Below are 15105 nucleotides of genomic sequence, written 5' to 3'. Positions count from 1 at the left end.
ACTGTGGCCGAGGGCTGTCCCAAGGGTGACCAAGGGAACTGAAGGCCGTGGTGCTAAAAAACACCTCCCGACCTCTCCCCACTGACCCCTCTAGACCAGCCCCATGGTGTCTCATTCTGTAGGATCTAGCCCCAAATCGGCTGGGTGACGAGGAGGCCTGGATCCATTTCCTGACGTTTTTGAGAACCAGGAAGCTTTCAGTAAACAATGAGGGGGCCTCATTAGGCATCAGATTCCATACCTATCCCCGAGTAGGAGCTTTTTCATTCAGGTCTTTCAGAACCCCTGGAAAGGCTGAATATGTTTGAGAATAAAGCTGATGCCAAGGGCAGAGTGCATATTGGGAATGCAGGCAAGCCTCTGATAAGGGATGGAATGAGGTGATCTCCAAACATCCTTGCAGCCCTGACATGCTATGAAAAATGCTATGGACCAGATGGAAGACAGATAGAGGGAAAGGCGGGGAAAGGAGCAGGGTCCTAATCACTCCGGTCAGAAAGGTCCCAACATTTATGATAAACACATGTTTAAGAAAGCAAAGTGCTTTTGTGCTACATCCATCACAGGGAGACTCAGGGAAATGCAGTCTCAAGCCAGGTAGCACGATGTGCCTGTCATTTCTTCCCAGGCTGCACATTTTTACACGGGATACAGAAGGGATTCAGACAGGAGAGCCCTCGGGGGGCCCATCCTATGAGCACGTCTGCTCCCTGAATCCCCTGTTTCTTGCCATCACCCCAAAGGTGTGACCCCAGCCTTGCCTGCAGAGTCACGGGCACTCGCCACTTATTTATCTGCCCCGGTGCATGCGGCTTTAATTATTTATGATAGTGTCTCATCGCACTCGGGGGATGTGTCTTGGAGTCACTTCTCTCAACTGATGAAGCCTTTGTAATCAGAGACCTGCCTGGCTTAGCTGGTAAATCTCACTGAGGGGCGGGGCCAGCGCCACCTTTCCCGGGCCCGGGCATCAACCAGGGACTCACAGAAGTGGGGTGAGCCAGACCCAGTTACGACGCTCGTGCACACTGTCTGTTGTTGCCATAGATGTTTTCGGGAAACAATTAGGAGCCATCCACTGTCTACTGACAGGACAAAACGTCCTGCTTCCCTGAAAAGGACACTTTCCCTAATATTGGAGGGTTCTAACAAGCTGGAGTTAGCTTGTGATGTCCCCCGGATGATTCACTGCTTATTCCCTTATTCTGTCTGGTCTTCGTCAATAAACCCACTTGCCCTCCATCTCCACCAACCCCTCCTTGTTCACACAGAAGTACCACCTGGATCCTTCAAAAGTCCACTTTGAATCACAAGCCCAGGAATTAGGAAGGAAGGTTTTTTTTCTCCACTCGGTTTTGTAGGGCCATAGCTCTCTGGCTGGGGTGGATCCTGACATTAAAGGACACTCAGACCCCATGGCTCTCTCCAGGGCTCACACTTATTCTGATGGCCCAGAGGAAACTTCCTTCCCATGTGCAAGATTCACCCCTGTTTGACAACCACAGGGAAGCTGGTATCGGGAACTCAGGGGAACACAGACACAACCCAGAGGCGCTATACCAGGAGCTCAGAACTTCCCCTAAACGGCATATGGTCCGTCCTCATTATTCATGGATTCTGGATTTACAAATTCACCTCTTCGCCAAAACTTATGTGTAACCACCAAACCAACGCTCCCGGCGTTTTTGTGGTCATTCATAAACATGAAAGGAGTGGTGAGAAATGGGGGTCACCCGATGGGCACATTCCCACATGATGCTCTGCCTTCTTGTTTCAGCTCTCATAACATAAACCAGTGTCCTTTTCGTCATCTATTTGGTACCATTTTTTGCATATTTGTGCCTTTTATGGGTGATTTCACTGTTTAAAATGACCCCAAGCTCGGGGCACCTGGGTGGCTCTGTCATTAAGCGTCTGCCTTTGGCTCAGGCCATGATCCCAGGGTCCTGGGATCGAGCCCCACTTTGGGCTTCCTGCTCAGCAGAGAGCCTGCTTCTCCCTCTGCCTCTGATGTTCCCCCGCTTGTGCTCTCTCTCTCCGCCTCTCTCTCTTTGTCAAATAAATAAAATCTTTTTAAAAATTTTTTTAAATTAAAATAAAATAAAATGGCCTCAAGCATAGTGCTGAAGTGCTATCTAGCATTCCTATGAGCAAGAAGGCTGTGGTGAGCCTTATGGAGCAAACAGGTGTGTTCGAGAAGATTCGTGTGTTAGATAAACTCTGTTCAGGCCTGAGTCCTTGTGCTGCTGACCCTGAGTTTGATGTTAATGAACCAACGATATCTATTAAATAAGGCGTCTTCCAACAGAAGCACACATAAAACAGGTTATGTATTGATTTGTTGATAAAAATGTTGTGACCAGACATTCACAGGAGCCTAACCCTGTATGTCCTCTAGGAGCAATGGCTCAGCATCCACTAATTCAGTGTTTGTGGTGACTCTATGGGAACATAACTACTGTGAATAACGAGAGTCAACTGTATGTTCAATACAGCAAAGCCTAGGTCTCTGTTGAGATATCAGCATCACTATAGAAAGCTCCGCATTCTAGACCAAGCCTGGACCCCGTGCTACCATCACAGAAAGGCTTTCCTTCCAGCCACACCCACGTCCATCCAAGATGAACCTGACCCAAGGCAAGGCCTTCAGCCAGAGCAGAACGTTCTTAGCACTATGTCCCCTGCTATTTTGATAGGGGGTGTCCAATAAATACTAAGGCCAATTCTGAAGGACATGCAAGGACACCCAAGCTGGGGAGGCACATGATTGTGACTCGAGCCCAGTCCCTCCCACTGTGTCAGCCCTCTTACTAAAAATCAGAGCCAGGGAAACAGAAGCAAAGGTTAGTGAGAGAGCCGAATGCCCGCTCGGCTGTAAGATGGACCAGCAGGAGAAGCAAGAGGTCTGTGAGCTACGGTGTGGCCCGAGTACAGAGCACTCAGCCAGTGCAAGAGAAAGACCCAGGGGGCTTCTTCCTTGGCCGAAACCCTGGACCAGCGGAGACAAGAAGAGAACCAACAGCAGAAGCCAGGGGACAGGGGAGAGGAACTCACAGCCTCTCAGTATCTCAGTTTTCCTGTTCGTAATACGAGGCCTCCACCCAGCCCGTCCCTTCCAGCTCTCAGTCTCCAGGGGCCTCTGTACTCTCTCCTGAACTACTGACCGTTTCTTGAGGGCAGAAGCAGGGACGGGTGTGCGGCTGGGGCTGCTAGGCCTACACGGAAGCTGGGACACCAGCAAAGGGACCACCTGCTGAATGGGAAGTCCAAGCCACAGAGTCTCCGGAAGCGGGGAGAGGCCCTAGCGGAGCTCAGCAGAAATACAAGGAGAGGGACTGGAACCAAGAGCAGGCGAGAAATGAGGAGGAAAGCGATGCCCTGAATCTTCTGATCTGAGTGAGACATCTGCAAAGGGAGGTGAGGTGTCCTAGCAGTGGAGCTGTGAGGAGATTCTCAGAAAGTGCGCACTTCGGGGCACTGGAGGGGCAGCTAGGGAGGTGTTTCCATTCAAACAGTACTCACCACCCTTCATTCCCTTCGCTTCTCCTGGAGGTTTGGGTGGAGGGTCTGGTAACCTCAGGGGCTATCGTCTGGACAGAGTCAGGTTACATTTCCTAAATGCAGGGCCAGGTCTCTAGAGAAGACCAGCCTTGGCTGTGCCCCTTGCCATACTGGGAGCACCTCTCCACGTGGGGCTGGGCCTCCTGCATCCAGGCTGCTCCCCACCCTGAGCCCTCTCTGCCCAGGGGGCTCTGCCCCAGTGGAGACCCCTTGCCTAGGCTATTTTTCAAGTTTTGAGACAAACAGGGAGGGTCTCTTAAGAGAGTGGGAGGTTAGCAGGTGGCAGGTCACCTCAGAAGGTTCCAGAACCCCAGCTACGTGGTCTATTGCCATGCCACCCTCCCCCGCCCTGCCCAGAAGGGACAACGCTCTACTCCAGTACTCACACGTGTCTGGCTTGTGGCAGTTGTGTCCCTGACGGAAGTACTGGGGGTTCTCAATGACCGGGATGCGGGTCATGCCAATGACCACCGTGTCCGGCCCAGCGTCCAACGATGAGGGCGTGGTGATGCCATGGTTGATGTGGTGCAGTGGGCTGGCTGAGTCCTCTTCACCACTGATGACAGCCACGGGCCCTGTGCACACCAAGAGAGACACGGGGACATCAGGGAAGTCACATCCGGCCAGTGCCCAGCCCTGCCCACAGATCCTCTCACTATTTCTGCCACCACAGTTCCAGAAGAGTGAAACCCACTGGATGAGTATTCCCCGAATGCTCTGGAGTCTGCATGCAAAGAACCACCCCTTCGTTCTCCTTCTTGAGAGAAAGGTCCACCCCATCACACCATGGAAACAGCTGCAAGAGTGTATCAAAATGACTCTGCTATGAATTATTTTCACTTCCCCCAAATCCAAATTAGTTCAAACTAATGCAAATTTTAAATGAGTTCTTTCTTCTGTAGCAACAACGGGATAAAAAAAAATGTACATATAGCAGTCATTTGCACCCTGTCCCTCCTCCCTTAGGGAGCTTTAGAAACTATCAATGGTGGGTCCCACCCCAGTTTCTGATTCAGTTGGTCCGGGGATGCACCTGGGCGTCAGAATTTAAAGAACGCCCGTGTGAGTCCCATGCACCGCCAGGATCTAGAACCTCTAATTAGGGCCTTGGAGTGCCTTAATCAGCCTTTCCAGAGTGGCCCTCAGATTCCTATAGGAATGTATCCAGCTTTCGCTGGACTCAGCTGTTGCCTCTCCCAGTCCACAGGGAGCTAAGCCCAGTATGGGCCAGGACCGAACCTGAGCCAGCCTTCACAGTGACACAAATTCGGCTGCATCACTGTTAGCCTTCCTGCAACTGGATCAGCTGCCCACTCTCAAAAGATCCACACTGCCCCAGTGACCCCAAGGAACATCGTTCGTGTCTTCACCAACCCCAACTCCAATTTACAAACACAAGCTGACAAAGATAATTGCTGCCACAGTCTGAGCAGGGCAAGGATTCTGTCTGGCGGGGCGATTCTCCCATACATACAAATAAAACCGACGTCAAGGGCATCGGCTGTGACTGTGGCTTCTTACAGCTGGTATTTGAAATGGGTGCTTTGCAAGACACCCGGTCCCAAGACAAAGTACCCTCTGTGATTCAGTTTTGCAGCTCGCACAATACTTGCGCTGTAGAAGTCCACTACACCTACTGAAGTTTATGGGGAGAATACTGCCCATCGAAGAGCGAGGTGAAGCACCAATGAGGCAGAACTAAAAGGAAGACTAGTGAATGCGAACTGAGGACCCTGAATTCCACTCCATCAGCTCAGACAGGCTTATTCCAATCCACGACAAATGCCTGACGGGTTTCGGAGACCACATGGAAAAGGAGCAATGCATGGCGATAATCACTTGCCCTGCAAACAGAGGCCAGTGCCTGAAAACACCTTGTAAACTCTGAGAAACTTCGTCATGATTCCAATTAAACACTGAAAGCGGGCATGGGTTTTTCCTCCTTCCTCTCTCCCCAAATGCCTCTAAAATATAAAGAAATAAAGAAATATTGGTGAACCAATAGCAAGAAGAGGGGAGACAAGAAGAAATAAGATATTTCATCGTTTTGGAAGATGAAAAGTGAAATGATGTAAGCTTGCAGGGGGAATATTTAGAGAAAGTCAGTTCTGCTGGGTCGCCCAGGACTTGGACAGACAGGGTAACCCAGAAAGCTGGATCGGGGCTCGGGGTTGGAACAAATTACCCAAGCCATGACCTTGGCCCCAGCCCACCAGTCTAGTGGTTTCTCCCTGGAGAAAATTAAGTGGAAAGCCTGATCGGAAGGGCTGGTTCCCTTCTTCCTGCTCCTGGAAGACAGAATCCAGGAATACCCATGCCTCTTACTGACCCTACTCCCAGTCTCCTCCTCTGAAGGAGATTCCGAGGATGCTTCTCTGCAGAAACTGAACGCCTCAAAAAAATACCTAGATGTTAGGGTGCCTGGGTGGCTCAGTCGGTTAAGCGTCTGACTGTTGATTTTGGCTCAGGTCATGATCTCAGGGTCATTAGATCAAGCCTTGCGTAGGGCTCCACGCTCAGCGGGGAGTCTACTTAAGATACTCTCTCTCCCTCTGCCCTCCCTCTGCTCTCTCTCTCTCTTATTTAAAGATAAATAAATCTTTAAAAAAAGAAAAGAAAAGTACCTAGATGTTGACATTTGGTGGTCTCCTAAAGAAGTCATGCTTAGTCTGTGATCATGCCATAGTGAAGGCTAATAGTTGATGAGGTCCACCTATGTGCATAAAGTACTCTCTAGAACTCAATTCCTAAATATGAGAGAACAGTCCAGGATCCTCAGACACTTCAGCAAAGCTTCAACATGAAAGAGAGAGGGTAAGACAAAGAGATAATTAGGGACCTACAGGAAACAGAGCACTGCAAGGAGCAGAAGACTTTTTGTTTCTAAATCATGAATATCCTCAGAGAGACAAATGAAGACATCACATTCATAAAAAAAGATATTTAAAATGTGAACAATTCAAGGGTCAGAAAGAGTCCTTGAGAATTATGACCATCAGAATTCAAAAGCCAAAGAGGAGTGGAAGATAAAGCCAAGGAAATTTTTCAGAAAGTCAAGCAAAACAGAAAGAGGAGGTAAATAGGAAAGAAAAGAGAAGAAAATTAAAGATTCAATCCAGAGATTCAATATCTGACTAAAAGGGTGAGGGAATAGGGAGAGGGAGAAAGGGAAGGAGAGAGAATGGAAAAGATGGAAGGGAGGATAAAAAATTAGGGAAAAATTTCTCCAAATGGCCCGTCCACTCAGTTTCAAGCATAATTAATACATGCACGTATGCCATCTGCCCATGCACACATATACACGCACACACATATATCAAGGCACAAAGTTATAAAATGCCAGAACCCTGAGAACGAAGAGAAGATGCTAAGAGCTTGTAGGATGGAGGGATAGGTCATATTTCAAAAGGAAGAGAAATCAGAAAGACAATGCAATTCTCCGTAACAACCCACCGTGACGACGCTGAGCAATCCCCTCAAATTTTTTTTTAAGATTTATTTATTTATTTGAGAGAGAAAGAGAGAGCAGGGGGAGAGCAGAGGGAGAGAATCTCCAGCAGACTCCCTGCTGAGCATGGAGCCCAACACGAGGCTTGATCTCAGGACCCTAAATCACGCCCTGAGCTGAAATCAAGATTTGGATGCTCAACTGACTGAGCCAGGCGGGTGCCCCAATTCCTTCAAATTTTTTGATGGACAAATTTTCAGCCTAGAATTCTACCCCTAAGAGTGTATTCACAGGATGGCCTGGGTGGCTCAGTCAGTTAAGCGTCTGCCTTCAGCTCAGGTCATGATCCCAGGGTCCTGGGATTTAGCCCCGTGTCGGGCTGCTTGCTCAACAGGGAGTCTGCTTCTCCCTTTGCCTGCCACTCCTCCTGCCTGTGCTCTCTCTCTCTCTGACAAATAAATAAAATCTTTAAAAAAAAATAAATAAAAGTGTATTTGCCCATTGCAAGGGCAGAACACAGGTACTTGCAGGTGTGTAGACACTCACCTCTCCCTTCCTAGGAAGCAGCAGGAGGGGAAGCTTTGGCAAAACAAAGGGGCAAACAGGGAAAAGAGGGAATGTAAGATCCAGTTCCAAGCGACAGAAGGCCCCCCGCACCCGAGTCTGTTCCCAGCATTATGGGATGTGGGTTGTTATAGCAACATGGCAGCAGGACACAGAATCAGGAGGAGTTTGGAGAAGACAGAAATGATGGGACTTGAGCCTTTTACGAAAGGCTGTTTCTTTGAATCTGTGTCTCAGGGAGTCAGTGGACAGCGAGTGGTCCACACAAAGTTCCAAAGCCTGTGATCTAAAACAGTCTCTGCTTTCTCAACATTATTCTAGGATCTGAGAAGACCAGGTAAGAGCCACAGGGAGAAGAAGCATCCTGCTCCAGGCTCCCAAGCCACAGGAAGGGACAGGGTCACCCAGGAAGACTTCACAGAAATAAATGAATAGAGCAGACTTCGAAGCCCTGGGAAACCTAATACTTAGAATGCAGGCAGAGGAAGGGGAGCGGGGAAAGGAACATGAGAAGAAACGGCCAGAAAAGCAGAAGAGAATCAAAAAACGACATTGACTTAGAAGTCAAAGGAGGAGAATCCCTAGAAGGTCAAGAGCATACTCTATCAAGGCCAAGTAGAATGAAGAATGAAAATAGGCCACTGTATCCGTCAATGAGAAGGTAGCCTTAGTGAGAGCAGGTCCCAGAGAGGACTGGTAGGAGGAAAACATTCAGCTGTAGCGGGTTGAGGAGTCAACTGGAGATCTCACCATTGTTGCCATTTTTATTGAGTGCTTTCTATGCCTCAGGCTCTGTAAATACAATGTCTTTAACTTTATAATGCCTCTCTGAGGTTGGTACCTTTATTCTCCCCATTTTACAGATGGAAGCACTGAGGCACTGAGCAGTGACCTGCCCAAGGACACACAGCACAAAGTGGATGCAAAATGGTGGACGCTCACTGGGCGGCAAACCTGCTCTGCCCCAGAGTCTAAGCACCTAACAGTGACACGGCACTGCCTCCCAGAAAGTGCAGACCATGAGGGGGACAGCACGTGTTCAAAGGGACACTTGGTCAATTCTGGCACATTATCCTCCTCCTGAGCAGCTGCTTTCAATTGCAGGTCCCTGAGACCCTTTTTAAAGAGGTTGCTCTTGATCCTCGCCAACAGTGACAAGAGTGAATCACCTCATTAGACTCCTGCAGATAGATTACAGATAATTCATCATGAGCTCTGCATCCCAGAGCTGCTGAACGCTTGTGTTCAGCTACATCCACATCGAGAAGAGCACGGTGCTGTCAGACCGCTGTGCGGTCCCTGAAGTCCTCTTCCTCACCTCCACTCTTCCACGAACCACATTCCGTAAAATAAAAGCCATAAAGAGTGCAGAGACCCCTCACTTCAAAGAGCCTAAGAGGAGACCCTTGCAGCTTGCTCCTGCCTACCTGCAGGGCCCCCAGCAGGGCTGTGGCCGGCGCTGAGGCGAGACAAGTCCTCTGGGGACAGGGCTGCTCTGGGTATGGCAGGATACGTGGCCTCTCTGGACCTGGGTGTTCAAAGGCAGTCTCGGGTTCCTCAGTTGTAACAAATGTACCACCGATGATGAGGGAGGCTAGGTATGTGGGGGGAAAGGGGGCGGGGAGGTATAAGGGAACTCTGTACCTTCCACCCAATTTTGTGCGAGCCAAAACTGCTTGGTAAAATAAAGTCTAATAAAAAAATATTTTTAAATAAATGCTAAAAAAGCCAGTCTCCCCACCCAGCATACAACATATTTGCAAACACACCCTGGGATGAGAGTACTGCCCTCGGTTGAGATCCGCTGACAGGGGAACCCGCATTCACCCTAGGAACCCATTTATCTTTCTGGCTCTGGCCAGGTCTCAGGTCTCGGGGGAAAACCCACAGACTTGGTGCCCCTGTGAGGAAGAGGCATTTCTTCTCACCTTAATAACCACGGAGAAGAATTTATTAAGCTACAAAGAAGAACGAATAACGTGGGAGACATCTCATCTGTCCAGGGAGATTCTCTATTTTCCTGAAGCCACCAAGGCCTAAGGCAGGCAGGAGGAGGAATCAAATTTGCTGTCTTCTGATAGTCCCAACACATGCACAAACACACACACACACGCACACACACACACACACACACACACACACACACACACACAGTCTAGTACCTGTGACGGGCCTCTCTGCTGTCTCTAATCCATTCCTAATCCTAATCCAGGACACAATTATTTTGTTATGTAGCACTAATAAACAAAAAGGAAAAGAGACAAGCCTTTGCAAGGCTTGCTGGTCAGTTCAAGCTTTTGAGAGGGAACCAGGAGGGAATCTAGGTCGGCTCAGACATCCCCATCACATGATTCTCTTCCCAAATCAGTGCCTTTTTTCTTTCAGATGTAGAGTGGGTTTTGCTCTTCTAACCATACCATAACTGAACCACTGGATAATTAGAGAAAGCTTGAGGGCCCCAGCATGTGTCTTGCCCAGGAGAATGGTCCAAACTGTCTTTAAAGAGTCTCTTCTCTTTCCCTCTCTGCTCCTTCAATGGGAAAAAGTAGGGGGCTGAAATGGAATAGCTTAGATTTTCATAAGCGGTTGATTCCAATGCGGGGTCAGGTGCCTCCAGAACGCAAAGGTCTCTGAAGAAAACAGGAGATGGGACTTCACTGCAGTAGAGCGGGCTCTGACCCACCAGGTGGGCAGAGGCCCCATCGCAGAGGATCTGGGGGAATGCAAGTTGCCATGAGGTCTGCAAGGAGAGGTGTCCTGTGGAAGCCTCTGGTGAGTCAGCATTCTGGGTGGACTAAGAGGAGTGTATTTGTACACTGCACAAAATGAGTGAGGGAAAAGCAGCCATCTCCCTGGTAATGAATCAACACATAAACACTGCCCCTTTCATCAGGGGGAACACTTCTTTGGAATTACTTCCCCAATATCCACCAACTCCCCAACTTTCAAAGCATTAACAATTCTCAGAAATTTATCCCCAAGAAAATCCAGCCACTAGTTCAACACAATGGCATTTGCTCAGCCAGTTTATAGATGTGGTTCTTTTCTAATTTCTAAAGGAATGACTCAGAGTCCCAAGGACGTAACTATAACAATTATTCTCTTTTCATTTGACCCGCAAAATGTGCTGTTATTCCCATCTGACCAACTAGGAAACTGCTCCTCAAATAAGTTTAATTCATTTTCCAAAAATTGTCTAGGTAGGAGATGATGGAGCCTATATATGAATCCGTGTTGGTCCATCTCCAAAGTTCTTACTCTTCCCACCCAACTACCCGTTTTCTCAATACTATTGCCGACATGAAGTATTTTTTTTAAAGATTTTATTTATTTGAGAGAGAGAGAGAGCATGAGTGGGGTGGAGGGGCAGAGGGAGAAGGAGAAGCAGGCTTCCCACTGAGCATGGAGCCTCACGTGGTGCTCGATCCCAGGACTTGGAGATCACGATATGAGCTGAAGGCAGACACTTAACTGACTGAGCCACCCAGGCACCCCGACATGAAGTATTTTTTACAAGCAGAACTTGGTATAAATACATGAGGCCATATAAAGAAGCCAGGACATCTGAACCAAGGCATCTAGAAATAGATCACCAAATATTTTCAAGGCAGTACCAAGCCATATAAGGTAACTTTGGGTAGTCAAGGCCAACGTTACGGCTAAATCGTAAAATCCTGGGGCCAGTATCCATCCATTTCTGCATTCCTTCATTTATCTTTGTACTTCCTTCCAAGGTAGGGGGCAATTTCACCTACCAATTCAGAAAACCCTCCTGGGAACTGTGATTGTTATGACCGCTGTTCACCAAGCATTTCTAGGCATCGCTAGGAGGGCAGTTTTCTGCACCCCTTCAAGTTACACAGCAGCGCCCCATCATTTTCCTTGGCTAACAAGAAGTGAGCAGAAGCAGTCTACATCACTTCCACACGGAAGCTTTAAAATCCAGTGTGTGACCTGCTGCATTCTCTTTTCCCTGCCTTGGCAACTGTGGAAGTATGAGGCAACTTCTCTCCCTGAGTGAGGCCAACACAGAGCAGGTGTATTCTGTGGCATAAGTGAGAAATACAGCTTGGTCGTTTTAAATCATTGAGATTGACAGGAGTCAATCTCCAAAGTTCTCACTTGTGCTAATACAGCAATGAAACCATCCCCACATTGAACAAGGTGACTTTAATGTTTTCCTTCACACCGTTTTCAACAAATCTTTCCAAAATCGTCCTACGCAAAACAAAGGGTGCATCGTTCGTCCTCGATGATACAACTCATTTAAAATGTCTCCTCCCTTTCTGTCCCAAAATTGAGGTCTAATCTAATCTAATCTAATCTAGCTCCACAGAGAGCCAGACCATGACCTCCACTGTTGAGAGAGACTCTCCCCCAACCCCACATTGGACTTGGGAAGTAAAGAAAACAACTATGAACGGGTCTCATGTTTTTAATGTGTCAGAATGAAGCAAACAAGCCAAACTTTGGATTAAGAAAATGATTTTTTAAAAACCTCAACTTTTTCCTACTGATAAAAATCAAATACTGATGTGTCCCTGGTGGGTGAGAACTTCACATCAACAAATCTGGGAGCAGGAACTCATAAAATGGAATAAGGTGAAAGCACAACAAACACAATTAAAACTCCAGCCACGCGCAAAGAGGGATTCCATTTACTGTCTCATAAAAAGAGCCTAGTCCTCAGAGGCAAACAAAAGAAAATCAATTTCTTTAATTTTTATTGGCAGATGTGGGACAGAGGCCAAGTGAACATGGGCTGTGCCCAAGAGTATACCTGGGGACAAGTCACCGTCTGTTCCTGGGCCAGCTCCTGGGGTCCCTTCCCCTTTTTGTCTCCTCCCGCTTCCACACTGAGGTTGCCATGATGACCCCCCAAGCTTGCAGACCCACACGATGCCCAAGATGCCATGCCCTCCTCATTTCTCTCTGCCCCTCCCTGAATCATTTCCCAAAAGGTAAGCTCTATTCTCTGGCTTGAATTCCCTCCTGGCCTCTTACGGGAACCAAAGGCACTGTTCATGCCTCATAGCATCCATACTTGGGGGTATCACTTGGTGATTGAAAATGATGCCACTGATCAAGCACCCTAAGGACACACATTTAAGGAAAGGGAAGGGAAGGCAGGACTGGCGCTCTGAACACAGGGCTTCCCTTACCTCGGTTAATCATCATGACAACCTGGGGGTAGATCCTGCCATCCCTATAATGCAGTTGAGGAGACTGAAGTCCAAGGTTTCATCATTCACCCAAGGTCACATAGTTAACAAATGGCAGACAGACCCACATCTATCTGATTTCACAGTTTGGGCTCATTTCACAGTGCCATGCTGCCTGACCCTCTAGCATTGCTTTTCTGACACTGGGACAAGTTATAATGGATCGAGCACAATCTCCTTCCGACTCCCAATCTTTATTCCCTTGAGACTCATCTGTAGGAAAACGGGCTTCATTTAGGAGTGGAACTCATGACATTTCGGGAACTTTAGACCCAGAATCTATGCACCAGGTCATAGCTGGAAGAAGCAAGTCCTACACAGGAGCACAGAGGCAGAAGAATGGCAGGCAGCAAGGGGCCTGAGAATAAGAAAATACGCATCTGAGAGGGAAGGCGAATGTCATCAGCTTTCTCCAAAGACTATACATGCGGTATTTCAGACATCCCAGGAACAAAGAGGAAGTGAGTAACTACCTTCCAGTTGCACATATAAGACAAGTGGAATACAAAATACTGGTTCCCATGAAAAGCTTACAGCTCAAGTCTCAACATCCCTCAGTCCGTCCTTAACCACTGTACTGGGGCTAGTCAGCGTCACCCCAAAATGGAGGCACTTATTTTCCCCTAAAGAATTACGCATAGCTTTTCCCCCAACCTAGTGGGAACTTTCAGCAAATGAAAGGAGACGTCGCAGTTTGTGAGCATGCTGCACTAGGTGCTGCCATGCTGGATCACTGATATCTCCATACCCTTCACCCGCTCACTCACGTCAACTTTTTCACTAACAGAACTGTTCCGCATAATCTGCACCATCTTATTTCAATACCATGAACAAGAGAATGACAGGCCAAATTCATGGGAGCTAAAGCCCCAAAGCCCCTAATTTTACCTAGTTCATAAGTGGGAAACTCAGTATCTAGAAACACCTTTGGTTGACCTGTGGATGAAAAGTCAGGAGAAACTGAGGCCCTGTAGACATGGCTGACGGGGGCTTCCCAGTAAGAAAGGTCTCCCACAGGTGCATGGGGCTCACACACTGCTTTGCATGAGGTAACTTACCCGGGATATGAGTACGTGCGGAGTGATGCTATAGCATATTGTCACCTGTAGAAAACCCAGCTTCTTTATCCAGAATAATAGCTAAAGCCCGTTGAGCATTTACTGACCACCAGGCACCAGCCTGGGTTTTGTGTCCATATGATCTCATTCAGTGCTCACAGTGGCTCAGTGAGGTGGGTCCTGGAATCAGAGTCAGAGCAGTGAGGTAGTCTGCCCAAGGCATGCAGCTAGTGAGTGACAACATCATGATTCTAGATGGAGCTGTAAGACTCCAGAGTCCATGTTCTTAATCACTCCCCTACCTGCCTCATGGTACGTAATCACATGGCCTCAAATCGGCGAGGTCTACAATGAAAACACTTCAGAACTACAATGCCCCTAAATCCAAGATGCTGAAATGCTGCCTAAATTTATAGATGGAGAGAAACCATGAAAGGGCAATGACTTCTTCCAGGCCATTCTGAGACTGTAAACTCATTCCTAAGGCCTGAGAATCCTGTGTTCACACCCAACTCACCCTGGCCCATCACCTTATGCCAAAGAAGCTATTTCTCTCGTTATTAGAAAATGTTCACTGGGAAGATATAAGGCCTCCTGGCAGCCTCAAGTAGGGAGGGAAATGAGACCACAGAACCTTTTAGAGTGGGAGACCCATGACAGATGTTAACTAGACTTATTATGGTGATCATTCCACGATGTATACAAATATCCAACCATTATGTTGTACACCAGAAATGAACACAATGTTATAGGTCAATTATACTTGAATTTAAAAAAAAAGGACGGGAGGATCCCATGATTTTGTGCATTAAAACCCATCATCTATGTGGAAAGAGCCAAGATGCCCATCGACAGATGAATGGATAAAGATGTGGTATATATACACAATGGAATATTATGCAGCCATCAAAAGGAATGAGATCTTGCCATTTGCAACGACGTGGATGGAACTGGAGGGTGTTATGCTGAGTGAAATAAGTCAATCAGAGAAAGACATGTATCATATGACCTCACTGATATGAGGAATTCTTAATCTCAGGAAACAAACTGAGTGTTACTGGAGTGGTTGGGGGTGGGAGGGATGGGGTGGCTGGGTGATAGACATTGGGGAGGGTATGTGCTACGGTGAGCGCTGTGAATTGTGCAAAACTGTTGAATCACAGATCTGTACTTCTGAAACAAATAACGCAACATATTTTAAGAATAAAGGAAAAGAAGAAGATAACAGGAGAGGAAGAAAAGGGGAGTATGT

At 47.7% G+C, this 15105-nt stretch overlaps 1 protein-coding gene across 6 annotated transcripts in view; it reads right to left on the bottom strand.

Moving 5' to 3' along the window:
- The window catches only part of NTRK3 (neurotrophic receptor tyrosine kinase 3), a 401430-nt gene that overhangs the window by 145025 nt on the left and 241300 nt on the right, over positions 1-15105 (bottom strand). For all 6 annotated transcript variants that reach the window (XR_012375172.1, XM_025893114.2, XM_025893115.2 and 3 more), the window contains one exon: positions 3948-4136. Coding sequence is in view for 5 of the 6 variants with exons in the window: in XM_025893114.2 (XP_025748899.1) it covers positions 3948-4136 (189 nt within the window). In the remaining variant the exon portion in view is untranslated. The remainder of the gene's footprint in view (positions 1-3947; positions 4137-15105) is intronic.

This window comes from Callorhinus ursinus, unplaced genomic scaffold (genome assembly GCF_003265705.2).
Source record: "Callorhinus ursinus isolate GAN/ISIS: 27379988/994484 unplaced genomic scaffold, GSC_fseal_2.0 scaffold45, whole genome shotgun sequence".
Lineage (NCBI taxonomy): Eukaryota > Metazoa > Chordata > Mammalia > Carnivora > Otariidae > Callorhinus > Callorhinus ursinus.
Note: the sequence above shows the minus strand (reverse complement) of the source record. Positions and strands in the feature narration are given on the sequence as shown.